The sequence below is a fragment of the Triplophysa rosa genome, linkage group LG2, assembly GCF_024868665.1.
Source record: "Triplophysa rosa linkage group LG2, Trosa_1v2, whole genome shotgun sequence".
In the NCBI taxonomy this organism is placed as follows: domain Eukaryota; kingdom Metazoa; phylum Chordata; class Actinopteri; order Cypriniformes; family Nemacheilidae; genus Triplophysa; species Triplophysa rosa.
Genome location: NC_079891.1, coordinates 5,247,010 through 5,271,270, shown reverse-complemented (window position 1 = coordinate 5,271,270; position 24,261 = coordinate 5,247,010). Strand labels below are relative to the sequence as shown.

General features: G+C 37.7%; 2 protein-coding genes across 2 annotated transcripts in view; both read right to left on the bottom strand.

Annotated features, from left to right (window-relative positions):
• The window catches only part of tmem132e (transmembrane protein 132E), a 300,639-nt gene that overhangs the window by 115,886 nt on the left and 160,492 nt on the right, over nt 1-24,261 (bottom strand). The window lies entirely within an intron of this gene.
• LOC130567342 (uncharacterized) lies at nt 10,239-13,947 on the bottom strand. The gene is made up of 5 exons (XM_057355364.1): nt 13,622-13,947; nt 12,160-13,413; nt 11,731-11,899; nt 10,704-10,836; nt 10,239-10,455 (listed from the first exon to the last, which is right to left on the bottom strand). The coding sequence occupies exons 1-4, from the start codon at nt 13,815-13,817 to the stop codon at nt 10,707-10,709; spliced, it is 1,749 nt and encodes a 582-aa protein (XP_057211347.1). The 5' UTR covers nt 13,818-13,947; the 3' UTR covers nt 10,239-10,455; nt 10,704-10,706.

Genomic DNA, 24,261 nt, shown 5'->3' with positions numbered 1-24,261 from the left:
GAATGGTTAAAATCTCTAACTCTAATTCCCACTGTGTGATGTGTTGGCCGAAGAAAGAAATAACCCGAAAATAAACTAAAAGACGAATTTAACTAATTTGTTGTTCATTTTTATAGATACATCAATATATATTGTGATTGTACTGTTACCATATCCTTTTGCTACGATAACTGTAAAAAGCTGATTTCGTGACAGCCCTAAGGTGGACTCTAATATAGTCTTTCACAACACATTCGAGGCAAAAGATCATTTTTTCATCAACATATATCTTCCCTGGGAATTGAACCTATGACCCTGTCAATGCTACCGCCATGAATTTGGTAAATGCATTGATACAGAGCAACATACAAAGTGCATTCAAAGTATATATTTATCAGTATGGGCATTTTCTACGAATCAAATCAAATCAGACGAAATGACCTGTCAAACAACAAGAAATTACACCCCAACCTTCCCCTTGACCTTCAGTGACCCCTCATAATGCTATATATGCTCAGTTTGCTGTTACTAACAAATCAATCAAGAACATTCAGAATCAAATTCTGCTTTCTTTGACCTGTTTAATCATGACCAGAATGTAGCGTCTCTATAATCAATTCCTTCAATTACCCAAAACTCATTTATCATCTACGTAACAGCATCCCTAAAATTGGTTGACATGCAACCAATCACCAACTGCAGATCTGCCACTTCTGCTTTCATGCAATATGGAAAATAAATAAGGGGCATAACAAATGATGGTATAATGAAGCTCAAGTGACTTGTGTGCAATTCCCATTGCACTCTTATTTTGAAAGACATCACTCACAATCACACGCACAAACAAAATCACTGTTATAATAATACAATATTTGTGCTATAATGACGTGTACTATTAGGAAAATAACTTTTCAAATGCATTTTATCGTTTTCAGCCTCCGCCGTCTTTGCCGTAGGACTGTTTTTGTATATTTCCCATGCAAGGGATGCAAAGCTTATCCAATTGACCGGTCGCATGACTGACATCTGTCACGTTGATAAATGCCAATGCCACAACACGACTCTGTGCAAATTAAATAGACAACCCTTCCCTGACATATAACAGCTTTCTGAATTTACGCTCGCCCTTATAGCTGTCATTCAGAGGTCACGGGCCTCGGGTCATGATATACGACTCAATCTCAGGACGGCTCGACTTTTTGGGACAGTAAACTGTCTGGCAAACAGGATGTTCATTTGTTTTGCTAATTCAGTTTTACTCGGAGGCCGCTTTTTTCCAGCCATGCTGTCATTGGAAGTCCATCATGGATTGGTTGTACGTAACATATGCTCACTTCATAAAGAAGTTACATCAATCACTGCCCGGAGGATGCATCTTAAAAGCACAACCGTGTTGTGGGGCAAATCTTGTTTGCTTTCTGTGAACACTGAATGTCAAAGCTAAAAGATCATTAAAAATGTCTTCCTCCCTCCTGGGAAACAAACAAAATGAATGTCAAATATATTCGCATTGTCTGTGCCGTAATTCAGATGAAGGAAGGCTTTGAAACTTGCTATGTTAATCAATTATTCACAAGGCGGTCTGCGCACTTCTTTTATCATCGCTTCGCACACTTCAAACAGACCTCGAAGTATAAATATTATCGGGTGCGGCTCAATATTCCACCTTTATGGCACAGTGCACCTGCAACACGATTTAACTTCATCTTCCTCACATAAATCAAAAGAGGGGTTACATAGAGAATAGTTTTCTGTCCTCCGCACAGCATGTTTGAAAAACAACAGAGAGAAAATGTCAGAGCTTATCGTAACCAACCCGCTGTGGCTTTTACATGACACATGCTCTATAGTGGGCATGTACCAGATGAACACGTGACCTCAGCTCTGTGACCTGAGGAAAAATAAATATATCTCAATCCCGCAAAGGGAACGAGAATAATATATCAAAGTGGACTCTGTATACAACGGGGTTCAAAAGTCGAAGAACACATTGGAAATCTGAGATTCAAAAACTCATTTGAACCTAAAAACAAAGCTCAGAGATATTATAACCATCTTAAATATTAAAAAAACCCAATAACATTGTGATGTGAAATGAATAAAACACTAGGATAACATAGACCATCAGGTTTTATTTCATGGCAGCTGAAGTGAATACTGCCAATAAAGCAAACATACTGAGAAATGATAAAATACACATTTTATTCATATTGTCAGGCTGATAATATAATTAGTAATAAAACAAGTTGTATTAAATTAGGAAAATCAGTCTGAGACTCACTCGTCTCTCTCAACTTCAACTTCAATTATCATTTATATTTTAGACTGGGTGATATAATCATTTATTAACATAAAAATCTCATCTACCTGATAAATAACTACATCTACATGAAATGCCTGGAGGATAGATCTTGGCCGTTGGAATCATACCTCTTTGGTAGCACTGATTCAGTACATCTTTGTGAGGCTGGTAGGGTTTGAATTGAAATATGAGGCCGGCGTCATAGTCATAATGCACTACGGTTGTCCCCTCAGTCTTAGTGTCAAAGCATGATAAATGTCCAGTATTATCAACTGAGGGGAAAGCAAGGTCTCTGTGTACCACCAACAGCTCCCCAGAAGAACAGTGCGGCTGAATACAAAAAGTTTGTGTGTGATGTTGTGCCAAAAATAGTCAGGAGAAGTGTATAATACTGAAAAGAAAAGGCAAAGTATTATGGTAGCTTTGCGTTTCGAATTGTTTTTGGCAAATGATTGTTTTTTTCATGTTTCCATCTTAAATGCAAATGAAACACTCAACATGCAATTTTGTTGGTATTTATAAGGTGATATGGTACAGTTATGCTAAAAATGTCAGCTTGACAATCATTGCCTTTAACCTACACTGTAAAAAAAAATCCTATTTTTACGGTCAACTACTCTAAATTTTTTACAATAGTTTACCATCATTTTAAATTATAATTAAAACTCTGTAAAATTACAAACAATATCTGTAAATTAACAGCTTGACAGTTATTTTAAGTGTTATGTCATTAATAACAAAATATGGTAATTCTACTTTTTTATACATGAAAAAACTGTGTTATTTATACAGTATTATTTCCGTTTTCTTGGGTTACACACAAATTCATGTAAATTTACAATAGAAATCTGTAAATGAATATATAGTTCATTATATTAAATGTAAGTGATCATACTAACAATTTAACATTTTTCTTTGTAATTTTAAAGAATTTTTTTAGTTTTATATTTATGTGTATTTTTACATTTAAACTTTAATTCTAGATTTATAAATTAAATTAAATACAAACCTTGAAAATATAATGTTTTGCTATTCTGATTGAGATTTTGAAGTTTATTATGCCTCTGGCCACACACATAATAAGTGATGTCACAGTAAGTAAAAGCTTTTGCTAAAACACCTGACAAAAGTAGCCAAAGTAAGGAAAACAATGAATTTCAATAGTCCTAACAGTATTTAGTCAAGCAAGAATAAAAAGCTTTAAATCCATTAGAGCAGCAACATTGTTTTCCATGTGTGTGGGGTGACTATAAAAGTGTCAATAATGTCAGAATAAAGAATTACACAAATTATAGTAAAGTAAACAATTTATTGTTTTCTTTTTTTCTTTCAAAAATATGAAAAGGCATATTGAAAAAGCTTTCTTAGTAATATCTTTTGATGGTAAACGTCCTGGACATACCAAAGAAAAACAAGATCAGGAAAATATACACAATATATATAGCTCTCATGGAATAAACATCTATATATATATATATACACACATTCCTGTAATGAACACAAGGGAACGTTAGGATTAACATTAAACAAACTGCATGGTGCTCATGGCATTGTCTTTCCATCACCGCAGAACAGGTAACAGTCAACTTCTAGCTCACGTATCTGTAAGGAAAGGAAAGAAAAACTGAGATTGTTAAAATGTGGTAGGTGTGTTTAATTAGGGTTGGAACAAAACTGCAGATCTCCAAATAGTCCATTCGGCAGCCATGCACACACTTCTAAACTTATCTATACTGATGCATTTATGTACATGTATCTGCACCTTGGTTTGCTATTGCTCCCAAAACTAAGGATATTGGAATTATTGCTTCACTGATAATTGTGATTGTTTCATGAAGGAGTGATCGTACCATTTATTCGGTCCATTCAAAGTTGGCAATTTTAGAAATTAGGCTCAGCACTCTTGGATTCATCGTGTACTGGCGTCCTTTCTCCTTCCGTGAGACTTTTGTCCCTTGATCAGGGTTAATTTTAAACATGCATCTGTTGGAAAAAGAACACAAGGCATTTAGACTCATAACTAATCAGTATTAACTAATCAGATAAAGTCATAGAGAGAACACTTGTAAATACAAAGTTAACAATTTTAAACTAAGACTGCATTAAGTAATTCTCTAGAAAATATAAGAGCTTAAACTGTTTGTAAACAGTCAATAAAAATGCTCTTGACTACGTGGATTATTTTGTTTCTCAGTTCCAATTTGAGAATGTGGTAAAATCTGCAAACTTTCAGGTAAGTTGGTTTGAATATTTTTTTTATCACTGAAGAGCCAAGGCACTCACACCAATTTGATTACATTTATTTGCAGAATGTGATGTTTAATTCAAAGGAAGACATTTTGAAGAATGTTTGTAACCAGACCGTTCTGGGAGACCACTGACTACCGTATGGAAAATACTTGTTTGGTTTGGAACAAAATGAAGGTGAATAGATAACAGAATTTCTATTTTTGGGTGAGCTATCTCTTTACATCACTGAAATAAGGTAAATAAAATTGAGAAAAAAACATCATGTTTCTCAGAGTTCATTAAAAATATATTTTGTGTTCAGAAGAAAAATGAAAGTCTTACAGGCTTGAAACAACAAAGGTAATTAATGATAGAATTATATTTTGTCTTCCTTTTAAACGAACAGTTCACCCAAAAATGAAAATTATGTCATAAATTACTCACTTTCTAGTTGTTCCAAATCTGTATACATTTCTTTGTTTGGTAGAACACAGAGAAAGATATTTGGAAGAATGCTTGTAACCAAACAGTTCTTGGACCCCATTGACTACTATAGTAGGAAAAATGTCAATGGTAGTGAAAAGTGCCTTTTTGCTTTCCTACATTCTTCAAAATATCTTATTTTGTGTTCAACAGAAACAAATTATAAAATATTTTTCCTACTATAGAAGTATGTGTGTGTAGTGAATAAATACCTCTGTAGGAATTCTAAAGTAGCTCCAATTTCCACAGGATAATCAATGTTGTGCAGATAATATGAGCAGAACATCATCTGGAATGCGTTCTTGAAGATGGGAAGCTGATCATGAATTATGACCTGGTCCACTGCAATCATGAACATCTTGGCAGTGAGTGGGTTGTTCCCTGTGAACAGTACAAGCGGAGTAAAATTACAATGGCAAGTAAATCTGACCTCAGGTATATGTATCCAATGAGGTTAGGTAGGCCAGGGCCTGTGTTTAGTTAGCTTCATTCTTATTATTGTAAANGTCCAAGAATGTTTGGTTACAAACATTCTCCAAATATCGTTCTCAGTGTTCAACAAAACAAGAAATGTATACAGGCTTGGAACAACTAGAGATGGTTATTTATCATAGACTGTATAAAATGATGTCCGTGACGTCACCCATAGGTTTCTGATGAGCTTAAAGCGGGTGGAGCCAGTCGTCGCCATTTTAGCAGCGTGTCACTCCCGGATTATCGAAAATGGGCAAAGATGCGGGACGTGGTTGGAGCCGAGGCGCCTGATTTGCTGAACACTTGTCACTCAAGTGGCCACGCACCTAATTCACTGAATTTTAAGGCTTAAAGGCAGGGTGTCCGATTTCTCTTAGCCGTTGTTGATGTTCAAATCACCAAAAAATCACACCCATACCCCATCTTTCGCTTTCGTCAGCGCTCGGCTCGGCTAATGTCCGTCCTGTGCACCTTACTGCTGATTGGCTACAAGGTTGTTTTGGTACTCGGCCCAACTCAGTTGTCTAAAGCGTAATTTGGAAATCGGTTACCCCGCCTTTAATATAAGTTAAACGGGCGAGTTATAAAAACATTCACCCTCCTCACAGTTGTCATGAAGGGTAAAATTAGCTACAAATATAGACCAAAAAGATTTTTTGTATCAGGCTGTAAACATGTTTTTTCTGCTGTAAAGTTGGGCATTTTAACTTGGGGCTCAATGAGATTCTGCTCTCTTTTGGTGCCAATCTCTAGCGGCCAGTCGATGAATTGCAGTTTAAGTCACTTCTGTGTTGGCTTCACGAGAGAGACCGGAAGGTTGCCGCTTGTAATTTAAGCATTTTCATTTGTCCCTTTAACGGAGACTTGGGCCTGTTCACTCCAAGGAAGAAATATCCACAATAATAAAGTTTCAAAAATAGTTTCACAGTTAAGAGAATAGCAGAGTCACCACAACTATTACTATAAAGCTATAGAGGAACAATATAGTTGGGATCACTTTCAATATTTTTATATTTTATAATATTTTATGGTAGCTGATTAACAATAATACATTTACAGCGCTACCCATTGACTTCTATTATATGGACACAAAACCAATGCAACTGAATGGTTAAAATCTCTAACTCTAATTCCCACTGTGTGATGTGTTGGCCGAAGAAAGAAATAACCCGAAAATAAACTAAAAGACGAATTTAACTAATTTGTTGTTCATTTTTATAGATACATCAATATATATTGTGATTGTACTGTTACCATATCCTTTTGCTACGATAACTGTAAAAAGCTGATTTCGTGACAGCCCTAAGGTGGACTCTAATATAGTCTTTCACAACACATTCGAGGCAAAAGATCATTTTTTCATCAACATATATCTTCCCTGGGAATTGAACCTATGACCCTGTCAATGCTACCGCCATGAATTTGGTAAATGCATTGATACAGAGCAACATACAAAGTGCATTCAAAGTATATATTTATCAGTATGGGCATTTTCTACGAATCAAATCAAATCAGACGAAATGACCTGTCAAACAACAAGAAATTACACCCCAACCTTCCCCTTGACCTTCAGTGACCCCTCATAATGCTATATATGCTCAGTTTGCTGTTACTAACAAATCAATCAAGAACATTCAGAATCAAATTCTGCTTTCTTTGACCTGTTTAATCATGACCAGAATGTAGCGTCTCTATAATCAATTCCTTCAATTACCCAAAACTCATTTATCATCTACGTAACAGCATCCCTAAAATTGGTTGACATGCAACCAATCACCAACTGCAGATCTGCCACTTCTGCTTTCATGCAATATGGAAAATAAATAAGGGGCATAACAAATGATGGTATAATGAAGCTCAAGTGACTTGTGTGCAATTCCCATTGCACTCTTATTTTGAAAGACATCACTCACAATCACACGCACAAACAAAATCACTGTTATAATAATACAATATTTGTGCTATAATGACGTGTACTATTAGGAAAATAACTTTTCAAATGCATTTTATCGTTTTCAGCCTCCGCCGTCTTTGCCGTAGGACTGTTTTTGTATATTTCCCATGCAAGGGATGCAAAGCTTATCCAATTGACCGGTCGCATGACTGACATCTGTCACGTTGATAAATGCCAATGCCACAACACGACTCTGTGCAAATTAAATAGACAACCCTTCCCTGACATATAACAGCTTTCTGAATTTACGCTCGCCCTTATAGCTGTCATTCAGAGGTCACGGGCCTCGGGTCATGATATACGACTCAATCTCAGGACGGCTCGACTTTTTGGGACAGTAAACTGTCTGGCAAACAGGATGTTCATTTGTTTTGCTAATTCAGTTTTACTCGGAGGCCGCTTTTTTCCAGCCATGCTGTCATTGGAAGTCCATCATGGATTGGTTGTACGTAACATATGCTCACTTCATAAAGAAGTTACATCAATCACTGCCCGGAGGATGCATCTTAAAAGCACAACCGTGTTGTGGGGCAAATCTTGTTTGCTTTCTGTGAACACTGAATGTCAAAGCTAAAAGATCATTAAAAATGTCTTCCTCCCTCCTGGGAAACAAACAAAATGAATGTCAAATATATTCGCATTGTCTGTGCCGTAATTCAGATGAAGGAAGGCTTTGAAACTTGCTATGTTAATCAATTATTCACAAGGCGGTCTGCGCACTTCTTTTATCATCGCTTCGCACACTTCAAACAGACCTCGAAGTATAAATATTATCGGGTGCGGCTCAATATTCCACCTTTATGGCACAGTGCACCTGCAACACGATTTAACTTCATCTTCCTCACATAAATCAAAAGAGGGGTTACATAGAGAATAGTTTTCTGTCCTCCGCACAGCATGTTTGAAAAACAACAGAGAGAAAATGTCAGAGCTTATCGTAACCAACCCGCTGTGGCTTTTACATGACACATGCTCTATAGTGGGCATGTACCAGATGAACACGTGACCTCAGCTCTGTGACCTGAGGAAAAATAAATATATCTCAATCCCGCAAAGGGAACGAGAATAATATATCAAAGTGGACTCTGTATACAACGGGGTTCAAAAGTCGAAGAACACATTGGAAATCTGAGATTCAAAAACTCATTTGAACCTAAAAACAAAGCTCAGAGATATTATAACCATCTTAAATATTAAAAAAACCCAATAACATTGTGATGTGAAATGAATAAAACACTAGGATAACATAGACCATCAGGTTTTATTTCATGGCAGCTGAAGTGAATACTGCCAATAAAGCAAACATACTGAGAAATGATAAAATACACATTTTATTCATATTGTCAGGCTGATAATATAATTAGTAATAAAACAAGTTGTATTAAATTAGGAAAATCAGTCTGAGACTCACTCGTCTCTCTCAACTTCAACTTCAATTATCATTTATATTTTAGACTGGGTGATATAATCATTTATTAACATAAAAATCTCATCTACCTGATAAATAACTACATCTACATGAAATGCCTGGAGGATAGATCTTGGCCGTTGGAATCATACCTCTTTGGTAGCACTGATTCAGTACATCTTTGTGAGGCTGGTAGGGTTTGAATTGAAATATGAGGCCGGCGTCATAGTCATAATGCACTACGGTTGTCCCCTCAGTCTTAGTGTCAAAGCATGATAAATGTCCAGTATTATCAACTGAGGGGAAAGCAAGGTCTCTGTGTACCACCAACAGCTCCCCAGAAGAACAGTGCGGCTGAATACAAAAAGTTTGTGTGTGATGTTGTGCCAAAAATAGTCAGGAGAAGTGTATAATACTGAAAAGAAAAGGCAAAGTATTATGGTAGCTTTGCGTTTCGAATTGTTTTTGGCAAATGATTGTTTTTTTCATGTTTCCATCTTAAATGCAAATGAAACACTCAACATGCAATTTTGTTGGTATTTATAAGGTGATATGGTACAGTTATGCTAAAAATGTCAGCTTGACAATCATTGCCTTTAACCTACACTGTAAAAAAAAATCCTATTTTTACGGTCAACTACTCTAAATTTTTTACAATAGTTTACCATCATTTTAAATTATAATTAAAACTCTGTAAAATTACAAACAATATCTGTAAATTAACAGCTTGACAGTTATTTTAAGTGTTATGTCATTAATAACAAAATATGGTAATTCTACTTTTTTATACATGAAAAAACTGTGTTATTTATACAGTATTATTTCCGTTTTCTTGGGTTACACACAAATTCATGTAAATTTACAATAGAAATCTGTAAATGAATATATAGTTCATTATATTAAATGTAAGTGATCATACTAACAATTTAACATTTTTCTTTGTAATTTTAAAGAATTTTTTTAGTTTTATATTTATGTGTATTTTTACATTTAAACTTTAATTCTAGATTTATAAATTAAATTAAATACAAACCTTGAAAATATAATGTTTTGCTATTCTGATTGAGATTTTGAAGTTTATTATGCCTCTGGCCACACACATAATAAGTGATGTCACAGTAAGTAAAAGCTTTTGCTAAAACACCTGACAAAAGTAGCCAAAGTAAGGAAAACAATGAATTTCAATAGTCCTAACAGTATTTAGTCAAGCAAGAATAAAAAGCTTTAAATCCATTAGAGCAGCAACATTGTTTTCCATGTGTGTGGGGTGACTATAAAAGTGTCAATAATGTCAGAATAAAGAATTACACAAATTATAGTAAAGTAAACAATTTATTGTTTTCTTTTTTTCTTTCAAAAATATGAAAAGGCATATTGAAAAAGCTTTCTTAGTAATATCTTTTGATGGTAAACGTCCTGGACATACCAAAGAAAAACAAGATCAGGAAAATATACACAATATATATAGCTCTCATGGAATAAACATCTATATATATATATATACACACATTCCTGTAATGAACACAAGGGAACGTTAGGATTAACATTAAACAAACTGCATGGTGCTCATGGCATTGTCTTTCCATCACCGCAGAACAGGTAACAGTCAACTTCTAGCTCACGTATCTGTAAGGAAAGGAAAGAAAAACTGAGATTGATAAAATGTGGTAGGTGTGTTTAATTAGGGTTGGAACAAAACTGCAGATCTCCAAATAGTCCATTCGGCAGCCATGCACACACTTCTAAACTTATCTATACTGATGCATTTATGTACATGTATCTGCACCTTGGTTTGCTATTGCTCCCAAAACTAAGGATATTGGAATTATTGCTTCACTGATAATTGTGATTGTTTCATGAAGGAGTGATCGTACCATTTATTCGGTCCATTCAAAGTTGGCAATTTTAGAAATTAGGCTCAGCACTCTTGGATTCATCGTGTACTGGCGTCCTTTCTCCTTCCGTGAGACTTTTGTCCCTTGATCAGGGTTAATTTTAAACATGCATCTGTTGGAAAAAGAACACAAGGCATTTAGACTCATAACTAATCAGTATTAACTAATCAGATAAAGTCATAGAGAGAACACTTGTAAATACAAAGTTAACAATTTTAAACTAAGACTGCATTAAGTAATTCTCTAGAAAATATAAGAGCTTAAACTGTTTGTAAACAGTTAATAAAAATGCTTTTGACTACGTGGATTATTTTGTTTCTCAGTTCCAATTTGAGAATGTGGTAAAATCTGCAAACTTTCAGGTAAGTTGGTTTGAATATTTTTTTTATCACTGAAGAGCCAAGGCACTCACACCAATTTGATTACATTTATTTGCAGAATGTGATGTTTAATTCAAAGGAAGACATTTTGAAGAATGTTTGTAACCAGACCGTTCTGGGAGACCACTGACTACCGTATGGAAAATACTTGTTTGGTTTGGAACAAAATGAAGGTGAATAGATAACAGAATTTCTATTTTTGGGTGAGCTATCTCTTTACATCACTGAAATAAGGTAAATAAAATTGAGAAAAAAACATCATGTTTGTCTTACAGGCTTGAAACAACAAAGGTAATTAATGATAGAATTATATTTTGTCTTCCTTTTAAACGAACAGTTCACCCAAAAATGAAAATTATGTCATAAATTACTCACTTTCTAGTTGTTCCAAATCTGTATACATTTCTTTGTTTGGTAGAACACAGAGAAAGATATTTGGAAGAATGCTTGTAACCAAACAGTTCTTGGACCCCATTGACTACTATAGTAGGAAAAATGTCAATGGTAGTGAAAAGTGCCTTTTTGCTTTCCTACATTCTTCAAAATATCTTATTTTGTGTTCAACAGAAACAAATTATAAAGTATTTTTCCTACTATAGTAGTATGTGTGTGTAGTGAATAAATACCTCTGTAGGAATTCTAAAGTAGCTCCAATTTCCACAGGATAATCAATGTTGTGCAGATAATATGAGCAGAACATCATCTGGAATGCGTTCTTGAAGATGGGAAGCTGATCATGAATTATGACCTGGTCCACTGCAATCATGAACATCTTGGCAGTGAGTGGGTTGTTCCCTGTGAACAGTACAAGCGGAGTAAAATTACAATGGCAAGTAAATCTGACCTCAGGTATATGTATCCAATGAGGTTAGGTAGGCCAGGGCCTGTGTTTAGTTAGCTTCATTCTTATTATTGTAAAATAAATTAAAACTGGCAACAAATTCTGTTACACAATTTCTTAAACTCCAAGCATATTTGTTCTACAGTGTATACAGTACACCCCTCCTGACCCATTACTTCTGTATTGTGTTAAAGTAATTTAACCAACAACTTACCACAAACCACAATGCAGGGTGTCCATGGAAGCTTAGTGGTGTCAACATCAGTTGCCACGGCAGTGTCATCAACATGAAAAAACATCTTGTCTTGCTGCTCTTTAAAATGAGCTAGAAGCATCAGAACAGCAGCACAAGTTTCATCACATCCTTCTAGTCTTTGGCTCAGAATAGAGCCTATTCTGCTGGATGGATCAGTTTGAACAAATTGGAAGTATCGGAAGATTCTTCGGAACTTGGTAGCCGCGGACTCTTCGAAGCAGTCATCAATGTGAATGCCCGTCAGTTGCCTGAAATGAAGCTTCATTCCAGTTTCATGGAAAAGAAAAGGCCACTCCCTAATGATATCTTTTGTCTCTTTTTGTCCAGACAATATGTCTCTCCTCTGTGAAGAAAATGTCTCCAACATTAATTGTTCCATTTTCTTTGAATCTTCATCTTTGTTTTTAAACATCTGAATAAGTTCTTCTTGTTTTATCTTTTGTAATTCTCTTGTTTCACCAGCAGGAAGCTCTGGGTCAGGGTTAATGCAGCCATATGCATCTTTGCGCACTTTTTTATCATTCTCAGAGCTGCCACTTTCAGAGCACCTTTTATTGGCAAGAGATTGGAGTCGTCTGCAATTCTCGATTCGAGACATTAACTGTTTCACAATAGAGTCATATCCAGTGCCGACAACCTGGCCCTCAATCTCATCATGAAAGGATTTGGGGTGGCGAATTACCATTTTCCTCGCTATCTCAATAATGTGCCTCCTTCCTGGTTTCTTGCATGCAGTTAATATCTCAGCAACTACAATCCTTATAATCTCCCTTCTCTCTGCTGCAGACGGCCTCTGCTCATTTTCCAGTATATTTCTTGTAGTTGAGGTCAACTTATTCCATGGTATATCAAAGCTGTAATGCCAGCTATTATTTTCTGTGGCTGAAGGAAAGGCACTTGGCACACTGGGTGAGGACTGACTTTGTACATTGGGAGAAGACTGACTTGGCACACTTGAAGAAGACTGAGAGGACTGACGTGGCACACAGGGAGAAGAATGACTTGACACACTGGGCGAAGACTGACTTGACACACTGGGTGACCGCACGTAAAAAACGGACCTTCTTGTGGCAGTGACCTCTGGTGTGGAGTAATCACTGGTGACGGAATCATCAAGGTCATTAAAGAAGGAATCTTCACCAGTGCTTGACTCTTCTATTGAAGTAGCAGCATTTGAGGAATCATCCACCATTCCCATTCCTGAGGATAACCCTTTATATAGAACAAAGACATTGATGTCAGGCAATACATCAAAAGTCTGCTTTATTTAAACAGCCTGGCTACACAACTAGATATGATCTTGTAAAACGAGTAAGCGACATTACATTATGTAAGTCTCTGAATAATCATACATGCTGCTTAGAACTTTATACATCATATGAAACTGAATCTATATTAGCTGATCATGGCAATTACTTACTTTTAAAGTGGGCAATAACTTTTCTTGCTTCTATTGGCTTTAGGACTCCTGCAAAGTCATCTGCCCCCACATACTTCAGGTCCATAGCTGAAGAGACTCCAAGGTATTTAATCACCTCCACCACTTGGTGTACTACATCCTCTTGGCTGAATACAGAACTAAGGGATGAGGTTAGGTTGCTTGTCCATTCATTCATGGCTGCAAGGAGAAATAGATGAGGTTGATGTTTAGTAAAAATCAGATTGTGAATTACACCACAAGTACAATGTGTTATATTCAGTAATATTCTGCATTTTTTCTATTGACAGCTTCTACATTAACTTGTACACACAAATTTAACTATTATGCAAAATAGCTGTGAACCTCAAGCCTGATTTACAACACTGTGCTTAAGAGATATGACTTTATGTCTGATGAGACTGTACAGTGGCAATGGGTAATAATCCAGGCAGTCTTCTGCTTTAATGCAGTACATAGCCTCATGGGCTTGTGTGACCTCATACAGTCCATACTCTGCCAAATACACCGAAATGTGTGGCGTCACCAAGAAACCTACCTCCTTGTTAGGCTTGATCAAAATAAGCTCAATCTGACCAAACTTAATTGATTCATCAGACTTACGATTTAGACAGAGAAAAGATCCCTTTTTGTAAAGGGTGCCCTTAAAGCTTACCTCACTGGACACAGAATCTGGTTCTGTAAACACACTGGCTACAACTGCATTACGCACTTCATTGTTATACAGGTGAGGATGATATGGAGTTGAGTTTTTTGCATGTAGCACTGGTGCAAAAAAGGACTTTGAGCTGAGGGTCATTTGGAGGAGTTGGTGCTGATTTGCAAGAGTTTGGCAGACGTTTTTAAAGTTTTGTATCCTTCTCACACACCTCTTGAAGTAGGAGTGTTTACTCTCAAACCTCATTGTCCATAGCCGTATTAGGGGGCCCAGTTTGAGGATCAGTGAGGCGTAATGCAGAAGATAGTGGTGCTTGGGTTTTAAATGATCAGAGGGAAACATTGCTTTCCTTGTTTCTAGATACTCAACCACAACAACGTTGAGGTAAGCAATCTGGGCAGTGGTGATTGTGGGAGCACACACTAATTCGACAAGTTCTTTCAAAGTGATCACTAGTTGCCACACTGGGTCATGAGGATCAACTTTGTCACCAATAATGACAGGCAGAAGTCTAAGGAGACACCAGTTCTCAGCTGCTTTGCCACCTAGTGTCTTGCCTTTTTCACTCACAGGACATGGACGGGAGTTACAATCTGAGTCCTTGTAGGTAAATTGTGTAATCCGTCTGTTCAGCTGAGAGTATGTGAACCAATGTTTAACCTTTATAAAGTAGCGCAGGTAAATGGCTAAGTCATAAGTTATAACACCCTCAAACAAGTCATGCCCTATGCATGGAGGAAGGCCTGGCTGACATACATGGAAATATTTCAGATTGTTAAAGACTGAGTCACTACGTATTCCTTTGACATCAACCACATCACTCTGCTGCAGTAACTGCACTGCTTCTTTGTAGGTATTGACTGTTCGAACAGGAAATTGCTGACTCACATTCTCAAGCTGGTCTCTTTCTGCCTTACAGTACCTGCAGAAGTACTTAGAAGTGCTGAAATTCTGTGTGTAGCCACCAATGCAGTGTGACCCCAAATTGTCACCTACAATAGATATTAGTGTTGCTTGAACCACATGACCAGAGGTGGTCACAATTCCCTGGTCTTCAAGCTGTCTCAGGTCTGACAACAATCTAGAAAACACTGCATCTGGACCAAAGGATTTGAAGTCTGTCTCTTTGCACAACAGTACTAACTGCAAATTGTCAATACTGGAACGATGGAAAGGCTCCAAGTCAGCAAGGGTAAAGTATACTCCAACAAGCTTGTGTTTTTTTTTGGCTGACCCAAGTGGGTTGACAACTTCAAAACCGTCCTGATACAAGATCAGTTTTAAGATTGTGCGACCTGCTTGCAGAAATAGCTCATTGGATTTGAAGACTGAGCCATCACATATATCACTTAAGGTGTTATCAGTTGCAAGACGATTCTGAGACCTGGCACACTCTTGCCACACAACAGGATCTTTAAGAATATCTCTTAAAGTGTCATGCAGGGGGACGTATTGTGCATAGCAGTCTCTTCTATGTTCATTAGTGCCCAAGTACACTTTTTGTGGGGGCACATATGCAAAATTCCTCTGAAAATACTGGCATCTAGTATATTCACTGAGGAGTTGAGGGCTACATGCAGCATGCAAATCAGTTTCCTGAAGACTCTTAAAAACAGAATCAATCTCAGTATCTGAAATGTTAGTGTTTGCTTTAAGGGCCTCTTTAATCTTCTCTTTTGTGTATTGATGACAAATGTCATGCAAACCATTTATCTCTTCAGAAATAATTTGAATTGTTGATGATGGAACAAGATACTTTGCCTGTAGCTGCATGTAAAAAAGGCACAGATTTCTCATGTACAAAGACCTCATGTCAACATTTTCTGTAACCATTGACTGACTGTCCATTTCAGTTTCATTTGGTTCAATTTCAGAAGACACAGCAGGCTCAGTACCGCTAGGATTCACATGAGTTTCATGTTTATGTACTCTTGAAACATGGGCTGTAAATGATGACTTGACTTTAAATGCCTTGTTACAATTGCTAAACGGGCAATGTACTAACTCATGCTTACTCAAGTGTAACTTGAGGTGTGTAAGAAGATCTCTAAAATCTATGCATTGCTTTTTACAGTTAACATCATCACATACAAATGGCCTTTGTGTGTCATCCAGTTGTGAAACAGGTCTGTTGTGGGAACGATAGACATGTGCTCTTAAAGCATTGTATTTAATAAACGTTTGTTTGCATTCTGTAAAGCAACATGAAAACGGACTATTTGCTTCATGCCTATGCAAAATCTGGTGATCGACATAGCCCTTAATACTTTTCAGTGACATGCCACACGAGCGGCATGTAAATTTTGGCATAATATATGACATTGTAGTACATACCAAAGGTGCTCTGCTTTCTTGATAGCAAGATGTGCGAGTCGCCGGAATAATATCCACCTGTAGAGCAAAAAAGGCACGTGTTACCTGTATGCCAGAGCTAAAAATACAGGAAACAATTATTACGTGAAAACAACGTAGGCTAATACGATAACACGTGATGCATATGGCCAAAATGTGGTGAATATTTAGCAAACTAACCTTACATTTTAAAATATAACGTAAAATAACGTTATTGGTTTTATATGTAGTATTGCAAGACGATTTATAATCAGTTTCTTACCTTCGTATTCTCTCCGGTAAGAGACGGAAACGCGTGGAATCAGTGGTGTAAACCCTGGATGTCGGCGCACACTTTGCCGCTCTCCCAGCAGAAAATGCGTAGCACGTGTATTGAGCCAGTACCAGTGGCGTAAAAACAGCGCAGCACATTCGATACCTGTTGTTCTTTTTATTTTTATTTTTTGCGGTGTAGCTTTTGATTACCACTGAATTATACTGAAATAATAAAATGTTTACTGGATAAACTGTAATAAGTTCCAGTATTTTTTTGTTTGTGTTTTTCTGTTAACGTAACATGTGCACTGCAAACCCATTAGTCAACTATAACAGTGAGGACAGTGCTTGATTTTATATCAGGTTAATATTTTCTATCACTTAAACAAACCATCACAGAAAGGTGCAAAACGGTAGATTTAAACAGAAACATGTTTGGGCAGATTTAAAAGCCTTTTAGATGAGGCCAATATGACATCCAGTCAGCTGTGATAATATTTGATAGCTAAGTGATGGCCCTGTTACATCAGTAACTGAAATAATTGCTAACAGCTAAACCACTGCAGTCAAAACCATATACATGCTGTTAAATTAAAGTCTGTATAGACAAATATTGTAACTTGTATAGAATTTGTAACGTGGGAGCTTGTTTGGAAATGAGTGTTGCTCTGGACAGAGGGTTAACCATAAGCCAACAAGTTGTGAGAGAAACATGCATCATGCACAGAGAATACAATACTCTCTCCCTCCCTACGCACGCAAGCACATGCACACACACACACGTTTGTTTTTCTATCCCACTGGAGACATTACATACTTTACATTAGACTTCTATTGATTTTATATCAGTCTAATTTATAAGTTTTGTGCGTGCTTGTTTGTGTTTCTTGTTTATCTATATTTGTGAGGGCCCAATTGTCCTCAGTAACACATACAGTAAAATATCATTACAACCAATTAATGAGGACATTTTACTGGTCCACACTACATAAAAAGGCTCATAGTTTGTTTTTTTCTTTAAATCTTATGTCTTGCATATGTTTGTGTGATTGTTAGGTTTGGGGTAGGGTTGGGGATAGAATATACCATTAGCCTGATATAAAACCATTAGAAGTCTATATAATATATAATATTTTGACCGCAGTTTCAGTTACTGATGTAAGCAAAGAGAGTTTGTATATAGGCCGTATGTCAAAGCTATGGTCCAGCATCATTAGAACATCCTTCATTTCAACACTTTAGTTATGGCACTTGAATGGCTCATGTACAGTGCGTTAGCTATTAGTGCTTATAAAGTGAAAAGGACAAAGGTTAAGCTTCCACCCAAATCCTTTACTGGGGGTTGCTTACAATGCTGCCTTGCATGCTGCCATGCTGATTATTCCACGGAATCTGATTTAGTACAAAAACATGGACATTTGTAAAACACTGAGGACTCTCACGTCCAAAATCTTCCTGGACCTCACTAGTTAAAATTGGCGCAAACATGTTTTATTTGGACCTGTTCTGCACATGTTTCTGTGATGGGTAAATTGAAGGATTATGGATAGGGTTGGATTAGGTGATGTAATTCTCTTAAACCTGATTTACAACCAGTGGAAATCTATCAGGTTTAAGATGTATACACTGAATTTACATACATTTCTAATCTTCCTTTTAAAATAACTATTTCCTTTCCTTGTTGTTTATTAGCATGATTCGTTGTTTTGACTGTCAATCAGATCTCTGGCAAATGACAATTAAGCGCGCCTTTTCTACGTTTCAAATCTGTAGGCGTATTTGCTGCCGCTGGAGGTCTTCAGTAATACTTTGGTCGGTTCACTAATGGTTTTTACCTGGATTGTTTTACATTTAACGGCTAAATTATTATGTTGTCTACATTTTAGTTGTTAAATGTCAATAGAGAACTTAAAAAAAGAATTTGGACAAAGACTTTGCAGAAGGTAATAAATAGCTTTCACCCTTTAAGTTACCGTTTTCTACTGCTATCTGTTACATGCTAATCGCGATTAGCACAGGATATTATATAAGTATATAATTGTAGTAACTAATTCTAGTTAACTAATGTGTGTTGTTTTTGTGTATGTTATATGCGTTAGTCAAGCTCACGCTACAGGATAGTACCTGGTTTGCTATAGTGCATTTCTTGTCGTGCTTCGACTTTGTAGCATCTGCACTAACGTTACACAGACGAAGTCTGCTAATAACAAGATTTTTGGTCAAGGTCGGTTCGTATTTTATTATACAGACATGTTTCTTTTGTGTTGTTATATGAGGCTGATATTTAAAGCATTTGACACGCTCTGTAATGTTAGAATCAGGTCAAAAGTCCCGTTGTGTGATCCCGGTTTTACAATCACCAGCTAGTTTAATGATCAAGAACGTAGCATAAAAATTAAAGGCGATTTGGAATGAGTAAATTAATCACTGTCATGTACACTTGTTAGACCGAGAGGAACTTGAACCTTACTCCTGGACTCTGGGAAATTTTGCAGTCCAGTTTTTTGGATCTATTGTGGATCGCTGGGACTTGCCGATAAGTGGAAATGAGTTGGTGAGTACAATTTTGAAAGTCCATATCTCTGTCAGTAAGTAAAATAGCTAATATTGTTTTTGTGTTTTACCCTCATGCTCCAGAAAGGATACCATACACAAGCCGTGAGTATTAATTTCATCCTAATCCACCTTTATCTTTACCGTGGAGGGTGAAGAAAAATTGCAAGTGACTTCCTGTTGGATGCTCTGAACTTCTGTTTAGTATTTGTTAGGAATGACTTTTACTTTTATGTGGGAGTAAATTCATGTGAAAGGCAACATTTAAGTTTAAATCTTGATTTTAAAGGCATAGCTTGTCCATAGATTTCTTTTTTTAAACTTGTAAACTGTGTATGTATTCTAAGACATTTCTCTTTTTTTAGGTTGTGTTTTGATAGGAACAACATTAGTGTGTCAATGATGAGAGAATTTTCAGTTTTTAGGTGAGCTAAACAGCTACAAAATTTAGAGGTTTCTAAAAATCTTCACTCTGGCCAGAGTTTTCAAAAAAGTTTGGTTTCAGTGACCGGGTACTGCGTTTTTGGGTGGAGGAATGGCTAAACTGCATAGAAAAAGCTGCGGTTTTGAAAATACCCCTGTTCGTGTGGACAGGGCCTTAGTAACCGCATGACAACAATTTCTCGTTAGAGTCTGGGGACCATAGTCATGTGGCATAAAAATCTAAACCTTTTTCATGTGATCCTTATGTACCACATAAATGTGAGGAACATGGGACATTTGATTTTTGGAATTAAAATTGATCTAAAAAAAATACTGTTAGCATGTAGGTTATTAAAAAAAAGAAATCTCTTTTGTATGTTCTACATTTTTTTTAAGTTACTTCTCATAAGTGTGTAATACAGCATGAGCTTGTCTTGGAGAGCTGGTAAATTTGAGCTTAAACCTGTTTGTTTTAAATTCCATTTTCCAACAGTAATAACTGATGAAGCACATTCATTAATTCTTTCATTCATTCATTCTTTAGATCAAGCATTGCAGCATTGTTAACGGTAAGAACATGCACCAACAGAAGGAGAAATTCATTACTAGTAAGTATCAGCTGCACTATAAAACCAACGTTATTACTACTATGGAAATGCAATATGCATTTCATGGAATTCTTGCACTCCCAAGAGTCATTACAACACATTTTGCTTTGTGAGTGTTTCAGTAACCAGAAATCAACTTTACCGCTCCAACTGCTTTGCCTGCAATTAGCCACTTACCTCAAATAAGTTTATGATCTTCAAGTACCGTACGTGTGTCTGTTTTCCACAGCATATATCAAATTACCATTGAGTATTACCCTGTAAGACAATGACTGGTGGAAGTGGAAATGTGGGGAACCCATTAATAGTTCATATAGAATTACCATATTCTGAGAGAATTACTTAATTAATGGCAACATTAGGGTATCTCCATTAAAGCAGTAGTAATAGTAGTAGTAAATAAAAAGAAAGGTGCACAGCTTGATTATTGTGATGGTCTATTGCGTATATGACTGTTTATTAGTAATTACTTCATAGTTATTTATGTAGAACCTGCATTAGTAGATCACTCTTAAGGAGAAATGAGAGAATTCAAAAGTTATTGATTAGTTAACTGTTACTTAACACAATTATAAAATGCTACTACATACTGATTAGTTAATACATCTTAGTAGTTAATAGCGCAGAGGGCAGTATTAATGAAGAATGACCTATCAGTTCTGCAGTAATTCCTTGTTAGTTACCCATTAAGTAAGAAACAGTATTCTTAAGTGTTACCAACGTTATAAATTTTAAAAGCTTAGTGCATACAGAAATAAAATAATATTTTTTTCTCTCTGTTGTGCCATCACTGATGTGTGTTACTCTCACACAGTTTTTAAACATTACATTGACTGTCATGAAAATGGTGAAAGAACCCAGTTGCAGGCAGCGGGGATGAAGGGGTTAACAGAAAGCTTTATTTAACAGAAAATAAACACAAAACAAAGACCCACAATGGGGTAAATCAAGAAAACAGGAAACAACTCAAACAGAACATAGACTGACTAAAACTGGACTAAACTGAGAAACACTTGACAAACTATAACTAAACACTAAAAGACTTACTTGACTAGACTCACAATACAACAGGAACAGGCAATAATACTAACGCTGGACGAGAACAAGACAGCACATAGTAGTTGTCACGATACTGGAATTTCTAACTTCGATTCAATACCTAAAAAAATATCGATATTCGATACCATTTTCGATACCACGGGGAATAAACTGCCATAGCAATAAGGCCCTAATAAGCAATAGCAATATAGGCCTTTTTAATTTTTATTTGAAGTTAAATTGAACAAGACTAGACAATGAGGTATATATTTTTACATTATTTATTAATTGTTAATCTAATGTTAATTTTACGAATACATTTACTATTTAAAATCAAAGTTGTATTTGTCAGTATTAATGGACCAGACCCTGTTGAAAAAACCAGCCTATGCTGGTTTGGTATGTTTTGATGCTGGTTTGCTGGTTTGTGCTGGTTTAAACTGTTCATGTGCTGGTTTAAGATGGTCATATGCTGATTTAAGATGGTTCTTAGCTGGTTTAAGATCAAACCAGCATCGATCAAAACATACCTTACCCAGCATATACTGGATTTTTCAACAGGGGAGCTTACATAAATAGTTGTATTTTTTAACTAACATTTAAAAGAGATTAATAAATACTTAACAAATGTATTGCTCATTCATTGTTCGTTAATGTTAGTTAATAGCCTACATTTTTATTTGGCTAAATTGGCTTTTATTCACATAGGCCCATACTGTAATCATTGATCAGCGCACATATAGACAGAAACGCAAACTTAAACGCAAGAACTGTTGCAGAGACTCCGCATATTTTCTAACATTAACAACTTTTAACCGAGCGAATGAGAGAGTGGATGAAATCATTGAACAGCGCACATACATAGAGCGCTATGGTAAACACTGGAGTGCAAACGTGTATCACACGCGAGAACTGTTGCGGAGACTTACTCGCACCAGCATTATTTCAAACATCAATTAACCGGAGCGAACGAGACGAGTGGATGAAATCATTGATGAGCGCACATAAAGACAGAAACGCGTGCATTAAACATGAGAACTGTTGCGGAGACTCTGTACTAACATAAACAACATATAACCAGGGCGAATGAAACGAGTGGATAAAATTATTGATCAGCGCACATACATGGATCGCTATGGTAAACACGGGAAGCGTAACGAGCGTGCACCACGCCAGATGTGTTACTGAGACTGGCCATCTTTTCTAACATTAACACTTTTTAACTGCCCAAACGAGTCAAGTCTGTGAGAGGAGGCGGGGCTCTGTTGTTATGCGTTCACGTGCAGTGTGTGTTAACTCACTGTCGGAAAAGAGAAAGAGAGCGGGAACGCGCAGCTGATATCGATACGTGGGACATGGGTATTGGAACCGTTTCAGATTCTTCAGTATCGATACTTATCGAAATATCGATATTTTTGACAACACTAGCACATAGCACACGCACCAAACACAATGACCGAACACAGGACAAAGAAACAAGAGGGTATATATAGGTAAGACAAACAAGGGATAACGACACAGGGCAGGTGTGGGTAATCAAACACTTAGGGAAAGATAACGAGGAAACGAGATGGCGGGAACAGAGACGAGACACTGGAAAGAACGCATATTATTGTCAAAAGAATAATAATATGTTTCTCTCCACACATAACCAAAGACTTTGTCATGACTCTGCTACAGGACCAAGAAAAACATAACTAAATGAAGCAGAGCCATGACAGAAGCCCCCCCTTTAATGAGCACCTCCAGGTGCTCACCAAGGGGTAGACGGACGAGACAAGACCGACTGAGACAGTGACAAAAACCAGACAAACATGGTGAACAGACAAGGGGCAGACAGGACAACAAGACAAGGGACTGGGGTGGGACAACAAAAACAACAAACATGGGAGGGGGGGTGGGGCAAAACAAGGGCCCATAGGGGGCAGTCCATGGGGGTGGGGAATAGTCCCAGTCCCCGGCTGCGCTCGAGGGCGCTGAGTCCTGGGGACTTAGGAGGAGTCCTGGGGGGAACAGTCTTTGACCCTGGGAGTCTCCCAGGGACCGGCTGGAAGGCCGGCTGGACAGGGCTTGACGCCGGCTGGAAGGCCGGCTGGACAGGGCTTGACGCCGGCTGGATCACCGGACTGGATGCCGGCCGCACCGGACTGGATGCCGGCTGCACCGGCGTGGACGCTCCTCCGCTGCGCCTCTCCCTCCTTCTCCCACCACCGGATCCATAGCCGACCTTGGCGAATCCGTGGGGACCGGAGGGAGTTCCGCAGCGGAGGAATCAGCCGACGTCATCCCCGGATCCCTCCCTCCCCGCTCGCTACCGGCGCCACCAGAGTGAACGGGGACCGTGGAGCTCAAGCCGGAGGGTACCAGTCCCCCCGGGCAGCGGCAGTCAGGTCGAGCCCTCCGGGTGATCAACCGCGAGGTGGAAGTCCCACGTGGAACCCCACCCCCGGGATCGTCCCGGTTGGCCACGAACCTGACCATTGCGCGAACCCTAGGGGACCCAGCAGCCTCTTCTCAGAGGGGTGAGGCGCTGAGTGAGGCAGCAGTTGAAGATCGTCTTCAACTCTGCCTCGTTGAACTCAGCCTCTCAGCCACCGCCGAGAATGCCCCGGCGAACTCCCGATTCCCGTAGTTCCCCTGGCGGAAACCTAGCAGCAAGCGGGCTTGAGCGGACCGTGAGGACGACGCCGTGCCGTCCATCTTGCTGCCCGCTGGGTTCTGAATGGGTCGGTCAT

Coding starts and splice junctions, on each gene's coding strand:
- LOC130567342 (XM_057355364.1), bottom strand. CDS start 13,817: ATGAATGAATGGACAAGCAACCTAACCTCATCCCTTAGTTCTGTATTC. Junction 13,414..13,621: donor AGTTATTGCCCACTTTAAAA/GTAAGTAATTGC, acceptor TTCTATATAAAG/GGTTATCCTCAGGAATGGGA. Junction 11,900..12,159: donor ACCCTGCATTGTGGTTTGTG/GTAAGTTGTTGG, acceptor TACTGTTCACAG/GGAACAACCCACTCACTGCC.